Genomic DNA, 22,381 nt, shown 5'->3' with positions numbered 1-22,381 from the left:
GATATGCACTTTATACTAAGGTTCTTGCACGATAATCTTTCTTCTAATCTGGATTCCAGTTTTAATGATTCTGATCTTGTGTGTTAGCTTCACATGAAGATGTAAAAGCTGCAGGAACTGAAGGCCATTGTTTTCATCAATGGTGTACTGATAACATGCAGTGACAGTTTTTTACATTTCCTCAAATATTGGAGTAGTTAGGTTATAAAGACAAGATAAATGTTATGCCACTATTTTTTATTTGCTATAATCAGTCAGCATCTGAAACAAAACCAAACACACTTTGGAATGCTTTTTTTCTATAGGAATAATCAACACAATACTAAGCTACAATTAATATCAAGGTTAGGTAACACACTCTGGCATTAACGGTCCCTTCTTGAGTTGGGGAAGGCTAACTAAAGGATGCACAATCTTGACAAACGCAGACAGGATATTTGCACAGTATATGCACACACACACCCCCCACTAAAGAAAATACTCCCCCACTTCATAGTGCAGGCAGGCAAAAACCAGACTTTTTATTTAAGTTTAAAATAAAAATACTCACCTACATCAAAGCATACTGCTCAGTTTATCGCTTCTGCTTTGAATTCTGTGCTTTTGTTTCACATGTCTACATTTTGCAATTGTGTACACGCTGCAAAATTAACTTTGTATATCATTTAGCATCTGTGCATATCCTTTAGAGCTTAATGTTACACTGAAATTAAAAGAAATCTTGAATTTTAAGGTATTGAAAACAATCAGTAAAATTCCACTGGAAAAAAAACAGTATAAATGTTTCTTGTAGTACAGTACTCAATTTTATGTCAGTGTCATTTTAATGCCATAGTTTTCAATTATCCACTGTATAAAGAGAAGCCTAGGGAAAAAAATTATCTAAAATGCCATTCCTAAGTCTATTAAACTCTGGTGATTTATGATATATGTACAGTATATAAATATATTTATGTATATATGTACATATATATTGGTTAACATTCATTATAAATAGAACTGTGTTAACTTAAGCAGTATAAAAATAGCCACTTTCCTGGGAACATGCAAACACAGTATGCTCTCACCTAATCTATAAAACCCAAAACAACCAAAACCTTTAGCTCTGGTTTTCTATAAATATAAATCTTAATTGAAGACTTTCAGCTGATTTAACCATAAAGTAAGTTTTTCCAGTAAAGATATAAAATCTGTTTGATGCTAGCTATAATTAAGCTCAAACACAGTATATTTTGGGTTATTTACTTTCAAGTATTTTTCCCATGTGCGCTAAATCTAGACACACTGCATTTTTTTCTTTTACCGTAAAATATTATTCAGCTCTAAACACTAAAAGCCAAATTACAGGCAATCTGGCATGCTTGCACTGCAGGGAAAAGGCTCTCCTCTACACTATGCCTATGTGGGAGGCTGTCCTAATATGGCTATTTGTGCTTCAAATCTTTTGTTCATTGCAAAGCATTACCAAAATTCTCATATCATAGGTTCTTAAGGCCAGAAGAGAGAGTACTACAACCACTTAAGTCTCATCTCCTGCTCACTGAAATTCACTCCAAGGTCCCTGCATTCAGCACAGTGACTGGTAGCTGGACTAAAACACCTCTCCTGTTACAGCCAAAGAGGTTCCAGCTTCAGAAGCTGAGCGAGATCTTGACTTTTTATTGACTTTTCCCAAGGGGAAAAAATTTCGGTTCCATCCGAACCAAATGTGACATTTTTCCTTTTTTCTTGCCATATGAAAAACTGAAAAATTGTTTTGCCCTGAAACATTCCCTTCTCCTCCAAAGTGGTCCGAGTACTAGTTAGAAAAGCAAAAGAAGAAAAAGGGGCTACGTTCAAAGGTGACACTATTTCTGTTCCTCCGCTTACCTATCAGCTCAGCGGAGAGCACACACTGGGTTGGACTGTGGAAGAAACAGCACTGAGTCCTTCTCCTGCTGAAGAGATTTCAACCATCTACTAGAAGAATGCCATAAGCACATGACTATGCCAATCTTGGCATATGCTGACTCTTTTTCATTCCATTCCACATAGCTAAAAACCCACTCCTGCCCATTTCAGAGGACAGAGGACTGAAATGCTGCTGTATCCCTTCCCTACAACCCCATCTCACCCAGCACTTTGAATTGAACTTTCTATCTCTCAGAGTTTACAAAAGTATTTCATACAAACAGCATGGAAGACTCAAGGCACACTCTCTTCAGGACAACATTTTTCTTGTGATTGGGGGACCTTTTAAGGAAGTAGGAAATTTGAATGCAAATGGCATGGACAAAAGAGGGGCTAGAGCCTTGTTTTTTCATTCCTAGAATTATTATTTGCACCTGCAAGTTACTGGGTAATACAGGGATGAACTAGATATTCCCCCCTCCAGCAGATCTGTAGACATTGCTCTGGAAATGCTTTCCAGATTAAGATATTTGGTGCGTTTGGATTAAATATGCGACTACACTTCTGACAATCGAAAGTGCACATCCCAAAATTTGCTATGTCACCCAGTTGCAAGATGGCGCATGCAACCAAATGAGTTGGATGTCAGTGAAGGCCTGCTCTCCTAAAGATGTTGAAGTTGCTTGTGCAAGCCTTCCTTTCTGGCACCTCTGAAAGTGGTACACCTAACTCCTTATCCCTCAAGCAAAATGCCCTAATATTCCCAGCCACATCCTACATTTTTTCCCTGTTCCCAGGGTGGCTCCCACATTTTTCCCAGAAGTCTTTTCTATGTCAGAAGTGACAAATCCTTGTTAAAGTAGCACAGTCTTCCAGCTTTTATATTTTCAGAAAAAAAATATGAGGCATTCTATTTCTTATGGTAAGTAGCATAAATGCACCAAAACAACAGTATGGATACCCCTGTATTAATTGTTTAGAGAGCTGTCATTGGAAGTTGGGGACTGGGAAGTCACAAAAGGCTCATTTGCCTTCTGATCGTCCTTCATGGAGGCTGCTTGGTCTGAGATGGAAGAGAAGGAGAGCTGGTCATGTTCCATTATACGCACTTGGTCCTCTTCCTTGTCCTTCTTCACATAAAACAACTTCCTAAACTTTTTGAGCTCTTGGAGTTCACAGAAAGTCTCAAGAACCACCAACATTGCGATAAGGCCCAGCAAGAGATAACCTGGGTACAAAATAAAAAAGGATTGTTTTAATTATTAGCAAATTAAGTCAGCTGGAACAGTTTTAACCCTGTAACTTTTCCCACCCCTGTCATCTCTGAATAGCGTGTTAATTTTCTTTATGACCCAGTTTCAGAGCTCTGTAACCCACTTTGGACTGTCGAATCCTTTTTTTCCTGTTTCATTCTACAGTCAACAAGACCCCACATAATCAAAAAAGTAACTCTAGTGGCTTTAATTCTGTCACAACTGTACAAGAGAAAAATATGTAAAGGCATTAAATGAAACAGAATACTAAAATTTACCACATGTACGCTCCTCCACTTACTTATGGCCTTCATGATTAAGTGCTCTTCAAAAGATTTTTTTCCCCTTAATATTCCTACATGTTACAAGTAGAAGTAAAAAATATGGCAGCTAATTATGGTTATTTGTTGTTTGTACCAGCTTAGCAGGACAAATCACTTACATTTCATGAAAACTTTTGAATTATTTTCCTTTAAAATTATAAGAAGATATCCAACACCCTGAAATTAGTGGAAAAATAAAGCAACTAGAAATGTGTACAAAACCAATAAGATCAAAATGAAAAATTACTGTAAAATTACTGCTGATATTTTAAAAACCTGGCAAAGTTGCTATATGTGATGATACCTTGAAGATTATCTGCAATGTTTTACTAACATACATAAATTATCCAAACTTGGAAGTGTTACTTAAATGGTATTACTGATGACTTTGGTGGTGTACTGACTCTGATTTTTAAAGGTAATAGTCAGCTCTCATAGACTGAGACTTTTGGAAATGGAGCTTCGTATGGTTAACAGCCCACTGTAATCTTTTTTTTATCTTATCCAAACATACACATCTAGAATGTGAGGGCAAGTGTTAAAATAAGCATTTCTTAATCTCAATGTTTCATTAGATCCCTGCTACCGTTCATTACAATTTAATGAGGAGCATGACTCCTTGAGTATTTTATCGTTTCAATGACTAAATCAAGCAGAAACTAAGTGTATAATTATTAGTGCAACATGCTCCCCCAAAGGCTGAACATTAAATGTGCTGAAAGAGCAACACAGATTAATTATTATAATCTACATATGGTCACTGTTCTGTTACCTAAAGGCATAAATATTTCACCTGTAGTTACAGATTATTCACTGGCAATAACACTCTCCTTTTCCTTCCAGGAGCAACATTAAATCAATATTGCAATACGAGCTACTGATCTAAATCAGCACTACAGCTAAAGTTTATGAATTGTTTTTAAGCTTTAACTCATGACATCAAAGGGGAGCTATGCATTAACACCAGGAAGAAGTGACAAAGCTATGCCAATTAAAAGGCATCTATAAATCTGCACTGAGAATTTTGTAATCATCTCTGAAATTCAGCCCAGCTGATCACCACTTGATTTAGAACAGGACTTGTGTTCTCCTAAAAATTCTTGAAAAGCCTGTAGCACTCATGAAGCATTTTCTGATGTAGAACTCCAAAACTTTTCTTGAAGAAAATTTAGGTTCAGCAAGAGAAAACATTTTATACATCCTGTTTGGTTCCTTGAATTGTTCACATGAAAGGAAAAAGAATAATTTAAAAGTTATGACCTTAAAAGCGGTTGAAATTAAATATTCTAAGGTCATAACTTTGCATAAAAGCTACTTTTTCTTTTAGTATTTCCTGCAATTTATTTCCTAAGTGTTCTAAAGTTTGAAAAAGGATAATCTGAGCCATAATCTTTTCTTCTAATTTTGAGTTTTCAGAATGGCTAAAATTTTTACAAGGCCTTTGCTATGCGGGACTTTCTCCATTCACTTCATCATTTAGCATCCCCAAATCAACTCTACAGATCAGCAGGGTGATAATTAAAAGCTACTGCTGGTAAGATAAACACGATGGGTAGAGGGGGAAATCTCCTGCAATGACAACAGGCCCAGCAGGAGAATAAACTAAACTGTTCTGTTGGCTAGTTCAAAGCTCTGCTTCAAGGAATGAAAATTCAAGGCCCAGTCTTTCTTTAGGTAAAATACAAAACCAAGTTAATGGATACTTTGCCTACATTAAGATTGCTGGATCATGCACAGGAGCACAGACAAATGCATACCAGCCTAAGAAATGGACCTGACAGGAAAGGTTTGTTTTGGCTGTTCAGATCTTTTAACTGGTGCATCTGATGACCCCGGACTGCGCAGACTGAAGCCGTACCAGAAACTGGGATGCTTCAAAACACTGTCACTGGAGAATACTGCCCTCAGCATACATTCATTCAGAATGACAACACAAAGATAATTTTCTTAGCTCTACTTTGATCAAATCACTGATCACTGTGCCTCTCTTCTGTGTCAAACATAATTAAACAATTTAAATTTAACATTCATGGTCTTGCTTTGCTATCATCTCAGTCTACTTGTCTCTCTTTGACAGCTGGTATGTACCAGTGCCAGCTTCACCTACCTTCTGTTACAACTGAAGTCAGAAACTTTGGTATTCTGCCTCATTTCCCGTTGCTCCTCGATTCGTCTCTGTCCACCTGTCATCTCACCTTATGAGATGACCTTAGGTTAAAAGGATCATCTTCCTGGCTCTGTGATGCATTGAAATCTTAGCCCAAGATGCTCATAACCATTTTCGTAACAGTAATGTAAGCATTTTTTTCTACTATTAATAAGAGATTATGTAGCCACCGTTTAGCCCAATGGAATTCTGGTTTTAGTTTTTTCTTTCTTAACTAAGGAAACTGACCTTATTTAAAGGTTTCGTCTTTGAACAGCTGCCTACAATGCCCAGTTTGCTTGCTGACAGCTCACAAAACAATCACCATCCACAGAATGGAGAGGGAAGGTGTGGTTATTTTTTTTTTATATAAAATGCCTTTTATTTATCTGGTTAGTTTGACACTTACATGTAATTCCAATTTTATACAGCTCTCGGAATTTTTGATTGTAGCCTTCTCCTGGCACATAGTCTCCGAGGCCAATGGTGCTCAGGGAAATGAAACAGAAGTAAAAAGATTCCAAAAAATTCCAGTCATCTTCCAGAACAGAAAATATTGCTGCTGGGATTAAGAAGAAGCACGAGACAGTGATGAACCCAAGGACTATAGCGTGGATGATTGCAACAACCTGCTTGGAGAAGCCCCAGCGAATGTGGAAATACAGTACAGGCCTCCTGGTAACATATACAATGATGCGCTGTACCACTGCTGTCAGGAAAAGCAGTGTAAACGGGATCCCAATGACTGAGTAGATGATGCAGAAGGCCTTTCCTCCATCAGATAAAGGCACTGTGTGTCCATAACCTGGAACAAAGCAGAGGAGGCACAGGTTGAGCTAAAGCTGGGAGCTCATGTACCAATCTGATATTGGCTATATTATGTGAGGAAAAAAAATCTGCTTCACTATTGCTATTCTGAATTCTGCTATTCTTGACAAATGCTGTTCAAAGGTCTGTTGTAAGCAGGCAAACAAAGCCTAAGTACTAGCAATACGCAAGTAAAAAAAAAAAAATTTATATTTCAAAATTGTGAACATAATTGTATAAATGCTTATTTTGGAGAAGGAAGTAATGCCTAGTCAGGAGTGGGAACCTATGCCAGGAAAACTCTGTTTTATTCTGGGTTTTCCTGCTGACCTTTTTGTTTAGTTTTACAAAGTGATGTAACTTCTTTTACCCACCTTGTCAAGTGGAATAATCCATACTTCAGAAAAATGTTCCTACATTTACTTTGTAGTAAAACACTCTGACCTTTTGTGAAAATAATTTAAATTACATAGAAGTATCAGCATTCCACACTATATACTTCCATGCTTCTGCAAGGTGTTTAGATGATAATCCATCAGATATCTAAAAGCAGAACAAACATTTTCACAGCAAAACTCCTAGGATCTAACGAGTGTGGCTGGATTTTTGCCTAGTCATTTACACACTAGAAGTATCAACAGTGATCTGTTCAGAGTGCAGGAACGTATCCACTGGTGTACAGGCTGATCATGGCCAGCAATCTCAATTCCACAAATGCGTGAAATTACAGTTGTACCTAGCGCAAGCAGCTATGCTGCCAAAGCACACTCTGCCAGACAGCCTGGTTCTAAATTTAAATCATAGGCACAGAAAAGAACAGTAAACCAAGAATGCTTTCTTCTGTTTGCCAACCAAAAAATAAGTATTTTGTTTTCATTGCAGCAAGGAAGGGGAAATCTCTTGAAATCTAGTTTGGGCAGTCTTTACACTGACATCAAATCAAGCAAGTGCAGACAGGCCCTAGTAATTCTGCAGCCCCAAATCTGCCAGCTCATTCAGGTTACATTCGTGCTGTACAGGGAAGCATTTTCCAGAGCTACTGCAACTAGCTATCTTGAAGAGCCCAGGCAGAGCCCAGTGCGTACAGGGTTATGCTGCTTCTGATCTCTGAACTGGGCTCACTCTGCACTCACCCAGTCTGTCCAGAGCAGCACTGGACCGGGCAGACATTCCCTGAGGGCCCCTGGGAATCCCCGCCTGCTCCCCTGTGAAACCAACTGCTCTGCAAGCCCCTTCAGGTTTTATATGAACATGAGAGATTTCCCCTCTACATTAATGAATTTAATAGCAGAAGCATTGCCCTTGTAAGTTTTCCAGCAGAGCAAGAAAAGGAAATATTCTTTTTATTTAAGATGCATAGAGATACTTCCAGACAATGAAGGACGGGCAAAACGTCTCATCATTACAACATACAAAGTCTTAGAGAAGAAACGCATGAGGTGTAGTTTCTCTGTGTTAGCTAACCCGACAGGAAACTTCAGTTGTATTTGAATTTTAATGACATTATGAATAATTTACCCAAACTCAGTCTTTTGAACCCCAGAAAATTGTATTAATTAATGGCTTTTTTTCTTGCTCACCTTCTATTTGCTTTATCCACTTTGAGATAAGAGAATCGGAACTGCACGGAGCACGCCAGACGCAGCTGAATCAGATTTATGAAGTTGCAGAGAAGGTTTCTCACCTTGTGTTCTACTCCGTCCCTAATAACGCTGGACATTTGACTGGCATTTCTGACTACTACTGAGCTGACACCTTCTTGGCTCTGTCTATCAGAACCCCAGGATCTTGCCCCTCAGAGGTATCCAGGGATCCACCAGTGCAGATCCCATCACTTCATACGTGAAACTATGACTGGTTTTGCTGTGTGCATGACTTAACATTTTATCCACACTCATTTTCAAGTGTCATTTTATTGCCTAGTTGCCCCGTGGCTCTTCCATCATCCTTACTGCCTTAAATAATTTTGTGTCTTTAGTAAACTTTGTTACCTCCCTCTTCCAGGTCATTTATGAATATGTTGAACAGCACAAGTCCCAACACAGGCCTCCAAGGAACAACCCTTGTGACATTCTCCTACTTCAAGAACTAACCATTTTCTCCTACTCCGTTTTCTACCTTTCCCTGTCTCATATCCGTATGAGGACCAGCCCCAGTTGCTTAGTTTTCCTGAAAGCATTTTGTGACAGACAATGAACTCCAAGTTTGGAAGAGAATAAAGATGTGTATTTTGAGTATATCATAGCGTATCTAAAACTGACCCATGTGACACAAACACAAAAAGGGCAGCTGCAATGCTCCATCACATCAAGATGTCTTCAGCATAGCAGAACTAGAGGTGTGGTATTTGAGTAAGATGCAGATCAGACCTTATCTGGACTAATCTACTTCATTCTGTATATCCACACTTAAAGGATGAATTCACACTGGAAGAAGAGCACAGAAAGGTTACTGAAACCATCAGGGGAATAGAGACTATTTTATGAGAGGAAGATAAAAGGGGTTGGCTTCCTTGGCACAGCTGAACAGAGGCTGAAAAGTGATATAGTAGCTCCCTATTAATGCATCAGCATACAAGTACTACCAAGGGAAAAGAAATGCTTTAGATAAATAATATTGCCACACAAACAAATAGCTTTGATGTAGCATGAATAAATTTAGCCTAGAAATTCAAAAAAGGTTTTTAAGCTTCAGAGAAGAGTTTTGGAGCAGCCATACAGTTTCAGTACTGGGGAAAGAACCCAGCTATGTTTAAAATGGAGCCTGATGAAGCTTGGTAACTTTATGGATGGAGCAATATCATGAGGCTATACATGACAAGCAGAAATTGAGCTTGCAGACCTAGAAAGTCCCTTGCAAGCTCCAGGTTCCTAAATTTAATATATGTTTGCACTGTACAATTAATCCAAGCTTTCACTAATTTGAATCCAAACAACTGTATCATGAGCATTAAAAAAAAATAAAATCTCAACACATTTTTCTGTTCATTATGCACAGAGCAGGTTGATGGTGATTTAATTCCAGCCTCTGCACTGACCCAGGCAGCAATCAGCTTGATGTGGTTTAGCCCCAGTCAGCAACCAAGCACCACACAGGTGCTCACTCACCCTCCCCACCCGGTGGGATGGGGGAGAGAATCTGAAGAGCAAAAGTAAGAAAACCCTGTGGGTTGAGATGAGAACAGTTTAATAATTGGAAAAAAAAAAAAAAAAAAAAATTGTAATGAAAATGAAAACGGGGGCCAGGCAGGGGGGCCAGGACGACGACAGGATGACAAAATCCAAGGGAAAAAAAAAGTGATGCAACAGCTCACCACCCACCGAAATATCCCTTTGGCCAGTTTGGCTGCGCCCCCTCCCAGCTTCTTCTGCACCTGGCAGAGCATGGGAAGCTGAAAAGTCCTTGACTAGTGTAAGCACTGCTTAGCAACGACTAAAACATCAGTGTGTTATCAACAGTATTCTCATACTAAATCCAAAACACAGCACTATACCAACTACTAGGAAGAAAATTAACTCTATCCCAGCTGAAACCAGGACAGTATCCAACCCTTATTCTATACCATCTACGTCATGCCCAGGCCCTACTCTTTCCAACACATTCCAATTAATCACCACCACTTTCCCTGTCTTTTCATATATACACACGGATATAATTCCCTTAGTCTATGGGCCATCCCTCTAAAATGTCCATTGCGTTCATTTAGTCCATGACTCTGGGCTCCATCTGTCATAACAGTCCTTCAGGGCAGGAGAGATGGTGTGTGGTGTTGGATTATTGCATGCTGAAGCCAGTTCTGGTTCCAACACCACTGCACTTTGCTTGGTTTCATCAAAGTTCATTCTTCATTAACCTGGGTGATTCCTACTGTAATACCATTGATATGGCATATAGCAACCACAGAAGTGATGACATACGATGACATAATTATGTAGCAATTAACATCACACCATTTAGTTCATTGGCTATTTTCACCCAAAATCAAATCCCCTTGAGGTGCAATGGACTTCCTATACTTTCGCATTACACACCAAGTGCAGCCAGGTCCTTGAGCAAAAGCAATCCTACGAATGGGTTTACGTTTGCCTGAGGCAGGAGTAACCCAGACTGTCTTCCCCAGCATATTTTTTATGTGCAGTACAGGGACTTTATCTGCTTCGACAGTATGTAAAAGTTTTGATTGGGTAGGGCCAGCTTGATTGACAGATCCCCTAGTGTTGACTAACCAGGTGGCTTTTGCTAAATATGTATCCCCATGTTTGAATGTCCCACCACCCATTGCTCTCAGTGTAGTCTTTGACAGTCCATTATATCGCTTGATTTTCCCGGACGCTTGTGCATGACAGGGGATGTGATATACCCACTCAATGCCGTGCTCTTTGGCCCGGGGGTCTATGAGGGTGTTTCAGAAACGAGTCCCATTGTCCAACTCAGTTCTTTCTGGGGTGCTATGTCACCATAGGGCTTGTTTTTCAAGGCCCAGGATAGTGTTCTTGGCGGTGGCATGGGGCATGGGATATGTTTCCAGCCATCCGGTGGTTGCTTCCACCATGGTAAGCACATGGCGCTTGCCTTGGCAGGTTTGTGGGAGTGTGATATAATCGGTCTGCCAGGCCTCCCCATGTTTATATTTCAGCCATCGTCCTCCATACCAGAGAGGCTTTAACTGCTTGGCTTGCTTGATTGCAGCGCATGTTTCACATTCATGGATAACCTGTGCAATAGCGTCCATGGTCAAGTCCACCCCTCGATCACGAGCCCATCTATATGTGGCATCTCTTCCTTGATGGCCTGAGGTGTCATGGGCCCACCGAGCTATAAATAATTCACCCTTATGTTGCCAGTCCAGATCCACCTGAGCCACTTCAGTCTTAGCAGTCTGATCCACCTGCTGGTTGTTTTGATGATCTTCAGTGGCCCGACCCTTGGGTACATGAGCATCTATATGACATACTTTTACAACCATGTTCTCTACCCGGGCAGCAATATCTTGCCACAATGTGGCAGCCCAGATGGGTTTTCCTCTGCGCTGCCAGTTGCTCTGCTTCCATTGCTGCAACCACCCCCATAGGGCATTTGCCACCATCCATGAGTCAGTATAGAGATAGAGCACTGGCCGCTTTTCTTGTTCAGCAATGTCTAAAGCCAACTGGATGGTCTTTACTGCTGCAAATTGGCTTGATTCACTGTCTCCTTCAGCAGTGTCTACAACCTATCATGTAGGACTCCATACAGCAGCTTTCCATCTCCGATGCTTTCCTACAATATGACAGGACCCATCAGTGAACAGGGCATATTGCTTCTCATTTTCTCGCAGTTTATTATACAGTGGGGCCTCTTCAGCACGTGTCACCTCCTCCTCTGGCAATATTCTGAAATCTTTGCCTTCTGGCCAGTCCATGATTAATTCCAAGATTCCTGGGCAATTGGGGTTTCCTATTCGAGCCCATTGTGTAATCAGTGTGACCCACTTACTCCACAGAGCATCAGTTGCATGATGTATAGAGGGACCCTCCCTTTGAACATCCAGCCCAGCACCAGCAGTCGGGGTGCCAGGAGGAGCTGTGCTTCAGTACCAACCACTTCCAAAGCAGCTCGAACCCCTTCATATGCTGCCAATATCTGTTTCTCAGTTGGAGTATAGCGGGCCTCGGATCCTCTATATCCCTGACTCCAAAACCCTAAGGGTCGACCTTGAGTCTCCCCTGGTGCTTTCTGCCAGCGGCTCCAGGTAGGGCCATTCTCCCCGGCTGCGGTGTAGAGCACATTTTTTACATCTTGCCCTGCCCAGACTGGCCCAAGGGCTACAGCATGAACTATCTCCTGCTTAATTTGTTCAAAGGTTTGTCGTTGCTCAGGGTCCCATTTAAAATCTTTCTTCTTCTGGGTCACTTGATAGAGAAGGCTTACGATCAGACTGCAGTTTGGAATATGCATTCTCCAAAAACCCACAATGCCTAAGAAAGCTTATGTTTCCTAGTTGGTGGAGACATAGCTGTTATTTTTAAAATCACATCCATTGGGATCTGATGATGTCCATCTTACCATTTTATTCCTAAAAACTGGATCTCCTGTGCAGGTTCCTTGACCTTACTTTGTTTTATGGTAAAACTGGCCTAAAGGATTTGGACTATTTTCTTCCCTTTCTCAAAAACCTCTTCTGCTGTATTGCCCCACATGATGATGTCATAAATGTATTGCAAGTGTTCCGGAGCTTCACCCTGTTCCAGTGCCGTCTGGATCAGCCCATGGCAAATGGTAGGGCTGTGTTTCCACCCCTGGAGCAGTCGATTCCAAGTGTACTGAACGCCCCTCCAAGTGAAAGCAAACTGTGGCCTGCACTCTGCTGCCAAAGGGATTGAGAAGAATGCATTAGCAATATCAATTGTAGCATACCACTTGGCTGCCTTTGACCCCAGTTCGTATTGAAGTTCTAGCACCTCCAGCACAGCAGCACTCAGTGGCGGCCTGAATTCCTTCAGCTGCAATAGTCTACTGTTAGTCTCCACTCTCCATTAGACTTTCACACTGGCCATATAGGACTGTTAAAAGGTGAGCAAGTCTTGCTGATGACTCCTTGGCTCTCCAGTTGACAAATCAGCTTATGGATGGGTATCAGGGAGTCTTGGTTGGTGCGATATTGCCTCCAGTGCACCGTTGTGGTAGCAATTGGCACCTGTTGTTCTTCAGCCCTCACCAACCCCACAACAGAAGGGTCCTCTGAGAGACCAGGCAAGGTGGACAGCTGTTCAATTTCCTCCGTCTCCAAGGCAGCTATACCAAAAGCCCACCAGTACCCTTTTGGGTCCTTGAAATACCCTCTTCTGAGGTAGTCTACGCCAAGGATGCACGGAGCCTCTGGGCCAGTCACAATGGGGTGCTTCTGCCACTCATTCCTGGCTAGACTCACTTCAGCTTCCAGTACAGTTAGCTGTTGGGATCCCCCTGTCACTCCAGAAATACGGATGGGTTCTGCCCCTGTATAGCTTGATAGTATTAGGGTACACCGTGCACCGGTGTCTACTAGAGCCTTATACTCCTGTGGGTCTGAAGTGCCAGGCCATCAAATCCACACAGTCCAGTAAACCCAGTTGTGCCTTTCCTCCACCTGGCTGGAGGCAGGGCCCCTCTAGCCCTGGTCAGAGTATTCATTACCCACTTCTTGTACAGACGAGTCAGAAGTTCCTTCATTAAAATCAGGAGTAAGATCAGTCCTTTTATTCTGTCTAGGGAACTGTCCACCTGAAACTGGAGCAGCCATTTTCCTAGAAGAACCCACTTGTGTTATTGTTTTTCTTCCTTGCAACTCACGTACCCATGCCTCTAGGGTCGAGGTAGATTTTCCATCCCACTTCATCATATCCTCTCTGTGGTCACGCAGGTAAAACATAGGGTGCCCAGTGGTGTGTACCCACTATATCCTCTCTCTTGAGCAGAAGAATGCTGACTCCTAATAGCTGAGATACTGGTCCATACAGGTGTAGGGCATATCCTCTTTGAACCGTTGGAACTCCCGGGACAGTTTCTCCACAGCCGAGACGAGGGAGGAGGAGATATTTTCTTCGTATTCCCGGAGGTTACTAGCAGCTTCATCCACCGTTGGTCCCTCTTCATCTTTCCAGGTCAGTATTGCCAATGAGTTGGCATACGACACTGGTGCTCTCTGTACCAACTTCTGCCATGTGGGTCATGTGCACCGGACTTCATCTGGATCTTTGGATAACTGCTCATTGTCCAGGTCACTATAAATCACCTCCAGCATGGCTAATTCCCTCAGGTAAGGGATACCTCTCTCCATGGTGGTCCATTTGCCTGGGCGATATATAACATCTTCCTTAAAGGGATACCTTTCCTTCATACCTGACAGGAGTTGCCTGCAGAAGCTGAGGGCTTGTGCCCCTTTTCCAATCGCTTTGTCAATGCCCCCTTCCCTAGAAAGGGATCCCAGCTGTTTGGCTTCCTTATCCTCTAATTCCAGGCTACTGGCCCCATTATCCCAGCATTGGAGCAGCCAGGTGACAACGTGCTCACCTGGACGATGGCTGAAATCTTTTCGCATATCTCACAGCTCACTCAGGGATAGTGATCGGGTGGTTTCCATCTCGTTTAAGAGTTCTTCCTCCTCCTCTCGTCATGATGGCCCTGCTTTTTCATCATCCCTTTCTAAATGAGCTGACTTTTGCTTCCAAGATTTCTTCTTGTGTATAGGGGTGACTGATACCAGCACAGGTTGGCTCCCTGGTTCAGCTGCAGTGCCTGTTGCCAGGGTTGCAGTAGCCGCAGCGCCTATCGTTTTGTCATCAGATCCAGAGACCTTCTCTTCCCCTTGAGGGTACTGAAAAGTGTTGAACAGGGCTTGGTAGGCATGGGCCAGGCCCCAGCACATTGCAGTGATTTGTGTCTCCCTAGAATTGACAGGGTGACAGAATACTTCTTCCAAATATTCTACTAGTTTTTTAAGGATTCTGCACTTGTTCGGGGTGACGTTCCAAAACACTGGAGGTGCCCACCATCCTAGGCATTTGCCCATGCTATCCTACACACCCTGCTACTCATAACTATCCAGCTTTGGGGCAGATCTCTGGATGATATTCTTAAATTTCTTATTAACCTTAGACAAAACCGAAACAACATTCCCAAGAAATACCAATAGAAGTATCTTAACTACCCTAGGATGTTCAGGATACTGAACAGTTATTGTAATGAAGGAGGAAACATCATAGAAGGTAGCGAAGGTGCCATTCTGTATTTCCTCCATAAAAAACCTCTCAGAAGAACTATAGTTGCTAATTGTTTCCACAAGGTGGTACCCAAAGTACAATAATGGCTTCAGTACAAAGCCCAAATACCAGATTAAGCTCAAGGACAGTGTTTTAATAACAAATCTCACAGGCAAAACATCACTAATCACTGCAGAGCACAGCAAACTGCAAAAACCAACACCGATCTTTAACACGTACAGCAAAAAAATGAGCAAGGTGCAGATCACAAACTAATATCAAGAACAATCAATATTGTGACTCACAACTATTAACAGATATAAATTCCTTAATGCGCTCTGGTTAATCTGTTATTATCTCAAACCCTTCGAGCCCCACATTGGGTGCCAAAAAGGACTGTCATGGTTTAGCCCCAGTCGGCAGCCAAGCACCACACAGCCGCTCGTTCACTGTCCCCACCCGGTGGGATGGGGGAGAGAATTGGAAGAGCAAAAGTAAGAAAACTTGTGTGTTGAGATAAGAACAGTTTAATAATTGAAATAAAATAATAATATTAACAAATTGTAATAAAAAGGAAAACAACAAGGGGGGGAGAGAGAGAGAGGAACAAAACCCAAGGAAAAAAAACAAGCGATGCAACAGCTCACCACCCACTGACTGACGCCCAGCCAGTCCCCGAACAGCGATAGCTGCCCCCTGGTCAACTCCCCCCAGTTTATATACTGGGCATGGCTATGGAATAGCCCTTTAGCCAGTTTGGCTGTGCCCCCTCCCAGCTTCTTCTGCACCTGGCAGAGCATGGGAAGCTGAAAAGTCCTTAACTAGCATAAGCATTACTTAGCAACAACTAAAACATCAGTGTGTTATCAACAGTATTCTCATACTAAATCCAAAACACAGCACTATATCAACTACTAGAAAGAAAATTAACTCTATCCCAGCCGAAACCAGGACGCAGCTCATTTATGGTGATGAGGGGTTCTGTGACCTCTCCAATACTTCTCTAATTCCTTCTGAAGGACAGACATTATCCTTCCAGGTGCTACACAGTATGCACCCAGACCCAGAGGAAAGTGTAGAATGAGAAAGACTTTACTACAGGAAAGTTTGCAACAAGGTTATATTAAACTAGGTGCTCAGACTAGCCTGCCTTGTTAACCCTTACATAAATTTTCCCAATTCACAGAATTAGTTGAGGTGCCTGAAGCAGATGCTACCTTCTAAGGTCTCCTCTGCCGTTCTGGTGAGGTTGTCACATCACTTAAGGGATAGCTGAGGGGATTGTGTATCTGCTCCTCAGCTGCTAACAATTACAGGAACTATAATACTAAAGAGCGTTTACAGTTTCAGACTGAGGAGAGAATATATGCTCCACTCAACCAGCAGCAGTAAGGGATGACATCTTCCAAAAGCAACGGATAAGTGATCAATGTTTGCTTGCTACAGGATACTCCGGATACAGAGTCACTGCTTGGGAATGATTATATTGAAAAGCTTGAGCTAAAACAGTCACAATTTATGAAGCTATGGCAAGTGGGGAGGAAAAAGATCCATATTTTTTCCCAGTATGAAATTGCTTTTATGTGACTTTTCCTAACAATGCCTATAATCTTAGTCATCACTGTGCAAAAGTCATTGAAAAAACTCAACACAGCCATACATTTAAAGAGAGGAAATTACAGATCCGAGGCAGGAGATACTCCATCTCTGCTTTCAGAGACTTGCGCTCTATCGCCTGCCATCTCTGCTCCTGCACCTGTTTGTACTGTAACCTCTTCAGGGAAATACCCTTCTATAATCCCTCCATAAAGTGCCTAGCACATGCTAGTTCCACGTAAATAATAGATAATAAAATGTATGCCGATTTGCCTTTTTCAGTGGAAACTACCATGTTTAGAAGCATTACAATTGCAATCCTAAGATATTCTTTTTGTTATGAGAAAAGGATGCTCACAAAAAGGGGACTACTTATGAAGACATTTCTTTATTCTATCAAGGAGACTTGCTATAGGTGACTAGAATTAAATTGCCCATGTAGCATATCTGATAACTGTATTACTGGTTATGAAGACAGACAAGATTTACTGAATGCTGTATTTTCGTATGTATAATGCAAATATCAAATAACTATCACCTGTTTAAAAGCACCTGTTTAAAAGCACTGACCTTTGAAAAAATCAAAACCTCAGATAACCTATCTAAACTCCGAAGCAAAGGGACACCAGAAGTAAAAGGATATTACTCACATATAATCCCTTCTATTGTCTATTCATTGCTTAGAGGTACCATTCACTCAAAAAAGCTCACAGAAAAAAATGTGTGCAAGACCAGCAGGATTTGCCAAATTAAATAAGATCAACGCTCCATCCAGCTCACTGTCTTGAGACAGACCATATTTGATTGATCATACAAAGAGCAAAACCCCACAAAATGTAGACAGCTGGGTTTCAGTTCTGTTCACATATGGGGATTTTTTTCCTTAAAAGTCATTTACTCTCTTATGACTTGGAGGACTTCTACTGTTATAAGTTTACATAAATATACAAAATGTCTTTATCCATTCTGATGTAATTTTGAATGCCATCATAGTCCACAAAAGTGCTTATTTTTAAAAATAATTTAAAATGCTTAAATCTTTTTACATTGATGTTGGTGCTGTGAGTTATACAGGTCAATTATGTGTTCAATAAAATATTTACTCTTCCATTTGCTGTCTTTCAAGTTAGTCTTTTGCTCTTATATCTTTTTAGAAAGGATTGCTCATGAATTTTCTATACTTTTCAGCAGTTTGTGTCCCTCTTGTGCAAGGTCCTCTTTCAGTTATTTTATCTTCTGTCTTACCTGTGTCTAATTGTTCCTGTTAGATCACTTTGTAGAGAAATACACAGAATTGATCATTGCATTCCAGGTAAGATATATTTTCTCCCTCTATTTTTATATACCATCACACTTTGTTTTCCAGTCTCTAGGTAGCTTACGACAATGTCCAACTCATAACAGCCTATGTCAAACCCAGCATTGTGTACGAGCATTTCACACTACTCTTCCATCCTGTGTTAGTTTGGCACTTGTTGGCACTCGGTATTTTCTCCTTTCATCCTTTTCAGATACTGCTTTGACCAATCTAAGCAGTTCTGTACTATCACTGCTTTGTCTCTTCATAGTTCAGTCCCTCCTGTAGCTCATTAATTGGTCTTCTCTGTTAAGAAAGAGTGGCCTTCTTACAGGTCTTTTGGGACCCTGAATTAGGCATTTAGTGCCAGACTGCAGAGGTGCTGCAATTCTGTGTTGTGATAACCCAGCCAGGACTTCCACACAGAAGTCCCCAGAGGCTGCTCCGAAGGGCGGATGTTTGAATGTTGTAAATGGATCTGACATCAAGTGAGGCAAGCAACAGGCAAACGGAGGTGCCGCAGCCCTGGGAAAGTTTCCCCCAGACAGCCTCTCCCCAGGCTATGGTGATGAAGCCTGGAAGGTGTGTACGCAGGCTGCAGCACTGGCTCTTTCTCTTGCCCCTCTGTTACACTCCCAGGGCATCGGCTGTGCGTGATTGCTCTCATGGGCTGGTCCCATGAATGGGAACCATCATCCACAGCATGAAAGCTCACTCCTCTCCCTTCACAAATGAAACAGTCAGTGGTTTTGTGTCATCTGTTTTCTTCTGCCAGGTGCTCTTCTCCCTCTTTCCTACCACAGGTTTTGTCAAGCCACTGCTCCCTCAGGTCCCCCTAGCCCCAGGTGACCTGTTGCAACACCACCAGCGCTATGTGGCACCACCCAGCTTCTCAGGGCAGGGAGGGGGTTATCTTCAGCACATCCAGTGTCCTCCCCGACACACCCATTCAGATGGCAGAGTCATAACACCCAAACGCAACATGGCAGCACAACACAACAAGCATGCTTATCCCTTTGCTGGTTTGAGTCAGTGTCCCTGAAGAGACGTCAGCCCTTCAAGTCTGCTCATAATCTCATAATCTCAAAATGCCCCAACAGATCAAGTGAATCATGTGCTACGTATTGAAGTTATGCAAAAATCTTTCATTCATCCCAAGCATAACATAACTTACTGGAATATGATGATGATGAAGGTCAATGATAATATTTGCATAATTTCTCCACTTATTTTTATAAACCATTGACATTTTTCACTGTGTTTAACAGTGAAATACATCCTTCTTCATAACTGGTCTATTATCTTCTAAGGTAAAAAGGAAATGTCAGGTGACAGTAGATCCGTGTGGTAAAAGAGATCACAAGTAAATCTCAAGTATTTTTTCTATTGCAAGGAAGAGCATAGCAGCAACCAAAGTGATCAGCAACTTGCCCTACAGAGTTCAAACCAACAACATTATGATTGAAGTAGCTGATCAGGAAGTATACGTAAAGTACAGCAGCTGACTGGGCCATAAATTTGCAGGCAAAAGGTCACCTACCATACAGAACGAAAGAAATTCGAAAAATATATGCTCTATTATGCAGCATATCTACACATGCCAAAGCATCTGCCCAGAATCCAAGTCTTTCAGAAAAGGTATTTTGCTTTTTCTGCTTCTATAGGGTGTGCAGTAGGAAGGACCAACTTTAAAGATGGCTGATAGGCATCAGTTAACCAGCCTTTTAGCACACCATTGCACATAAGCCTTTCTTCCCTGCAATACAGAGAGAAAAAAAGAATGCAAAGGACTGTAAAGACATGAAAACTGGTCCATAGCTAAAAATGTGCAAAACAGTAGTATTGTGCTGCTAGAAAAGACTTTTCAGAACTCTTAGTCAGAGGTTTGAGACACAGCAATACCATGAAAACAAGACATTAAAACAGAGTTATATGTTAAAAAGGGGTAAAAATAAAAAGTTCAGCAACACAGTTTTGGTAAACAAACCTGAGAACTCTGATTTCCAGCCAGGCTGAGATAAGCTACCCTATATGGCAGAAAAGAGAAGGAAAAATTACACTAGAATAGGCATTTTTATGCAGAGGAAATCCATTAGGATGTTACATTTTGTTACCTCCTCAGCTGAGCTAATGGTATTGTGTGCATTGGAGGAGGTGCTGTAAACTGAATTGATGAAATTATCTGGGTTTCAAAAAAAAAGAGGGAAAGTAAGGAGGAGATTTGTTTGAAAACTAGTTCATTTCACTAATAAAAGGTTACAGCACAGCCCTCAAAGAGTTGCATCGGTGTAATTGGGGAGGTGATGAAGGGTGTGGCAGAAACCTCTTAAACCAGTTTTGCCACTAAAGAAAACATTCATTAGGTTCATCCTCACACAGCACCAGTAAGGATGATTTAAACTTCCAGCTGAGGTGATTTAGTATGGTGCTATTCCAGCTCCCTTCAATAATAATATAGCCCTCATAGCCCTCAAACCTTGCTAGAATAAAAGTGGTAAAAACTTATTTAAACAATTCAATTAACCATGAGGATTAGATCTGATCCATAACAATTTCTCATCTAATCACTTATCAGAATAGAATTGTTTTGTTTTGCCAATTTCTAGTGTCAAGGCACTTCTTCCAAAAAAAAAAAAAAAGATTCCGACACGCTGATTTGCATATATCTACTAATGGTACATCATTTCAATTCCTTCTGAGACTGTTCTTTGCTGCCATTAGTTATCAAAGCCGAAGACTGCTAATTCCTCAGAATCAATGTCCTGCTAGCTAGGTTTGGAGTTGCCTTGGAAAGGAACAGGTTCATATAATCAGCTCACAAATGTCACCTGCTGCACCAAGAAAGGCTGAAACAGCTTTGAACATAGTCAGTTTAGTAATAAGGTTGTATGAGTAATTTGGCTGGCTGTCAGCAATATCTGAACCCAAGAAACAAGCCAATGGCATGGATATATTGGCTTCTACGTTCAAAGCCAGTTTCAAAACCAATTTCTACCAGAACAGCTGCACGTCAGAACATTTATATCTTGCGAAGCATATAAAGTCTGCCACATCCGTTCCTGCACAGGAAGCAGTATTTCACCTGCCCAAAGAAACCAAGCTAGAAACTGCATCCACAGATGCTGGGAAAAGTGGATGCTGATCAATGAAACTGGGGAAAATGTTTGTATGAGGACAAGGGATACTTCCACACTATTTATGTTAATACATAGAGATAAACAGCTTGGTTTATGGTCCTATATTTAGTATTGTTTAAACTGCCAAGGATTTGTAGCAGTGCTGGCAAAACACTGTTGTGACTAATATGATCTGGGTCAGCCTAAATAGCCAGTGTGACAGTGGATATAGCTACGTGTTGACAGGTAACACGTCCACATTCAGAAAGCATGGCAACTGTTAATCAAAAATAACTAAACCAACCCAACTTCTCATGCCAGGAGTGGAAAGAGTAATGATTCCAATTTCCTACTGAGTATGTTCTTAGCCCTCTGAAAAGTTATCCCCTTTCCTGCAATAAGCTCAACCCCAACTCCGTGCCTCCTCTGGGAGTCCCGCATGAAGAGACAGCAAAAGCTCTTACTGATCTGGGCCTATGCACAGGGTGACACTTCTGGTGGAAAATCACTTCTATAGAAATAAAATAAATAATTACCCATCAAAAAAATACATTAAAAATTCAGTATTTAACAAATAATTTGTGTTAAATTATTTAACAAATAACATTATGTTAGAATAAATGTAATAAGCATTTAGAACTTAATACATAAATAAATATTAAAACTAAACTAAAACTCATATGAAAGTATTTCATATATCCCACAATAAATATCACTGTTTATATTCTTTTCAGTTATTGTATACTTATTGTGCTACCAAAACAAAATAAAAATATTTCCTTGCCCTCAAAATGTACAACTTCAGTATGAAATATAACGCAGCCAGTGAACACAAATGGAAAGGTGGAAAAGAATGAGATGATACCGGGCAGCGTGCGACACAACAGCATCCATATGCCACCTGCATCATCACTACTTAACCTACCCTTTCAGGTATTTATATACATTGATGAGCTCCCCCCTGAGCCTTCTCTTCTCTAGGCTGAACAGTCCCAGTCTCTCCCACCCCTCATAGGAGAGATGCTCCAGTCCCTTCATCATCTTAGTGCTGGACTCTCTCCAGTAGCTCCACATCTCTTTTGTACTGGGGAGCCCAGAACTGGACCCAGCACTCCAGGTGTGGCCTCACCACTACTGAGTAGAGGGGAAGGATCACCTCCCTCGACCTGCTGGCAACGCTCCTAATGCAGCCCAGGATATCATTAGCCCTCTTTGCCACCAGGGCATGTTGCT

The 22,381-nt window shown here is 41.4% G+C and overlaps 1 protein-coding gene across 1 annotated transcript in view; it reads right to left on the bottom strand.

Moving 5' to 3' along the window:
- Positions 1–220: 220 nt before the first annotated feature.
- The window catches only part of KCNK1 (potassium two pore domain channel subfamily K member 1), a 46,116-nt gene continuing 23,955 nt past the window's right edge, over positions 221–22,381 (bottom strand). Inside the window, exons 2-3 of the mRNA XM_072856367.1 lie at positions 6,022–6,417; positions 221–3,118 (exon numbers count right to left, since the gene is read on the bottom strand). Coding sequence (XP_072712468.1) covers positions 2,859–3,118; positions 6,022–6,417 — 656 coding nt within the window. The 3' untranslated portion in view covers positions 221–2,858. The remainder of the gene's footprint in view (positions 3,119–6,021; positions 6,418–22,381) is intronic.

Source organism: Ciconia boyciana, chromosome 3 (assembly GCF_034638445.1).
Source record: "Ciconia boyciana chromosome 3, ASM3463844v1, whole genome shotgun sequence".
In the NCBI taxonomy this organism is placed as follows: domain Eukaryota; kingdom Metazoa; phylum Chordata; class Aves; order Ciconiiformes; family Ciconiidae; genus Ciconia; species Ciconia boyciana.
This window is presented reverse-complemented; position numbering and strand designations above follow the sequence as displayed.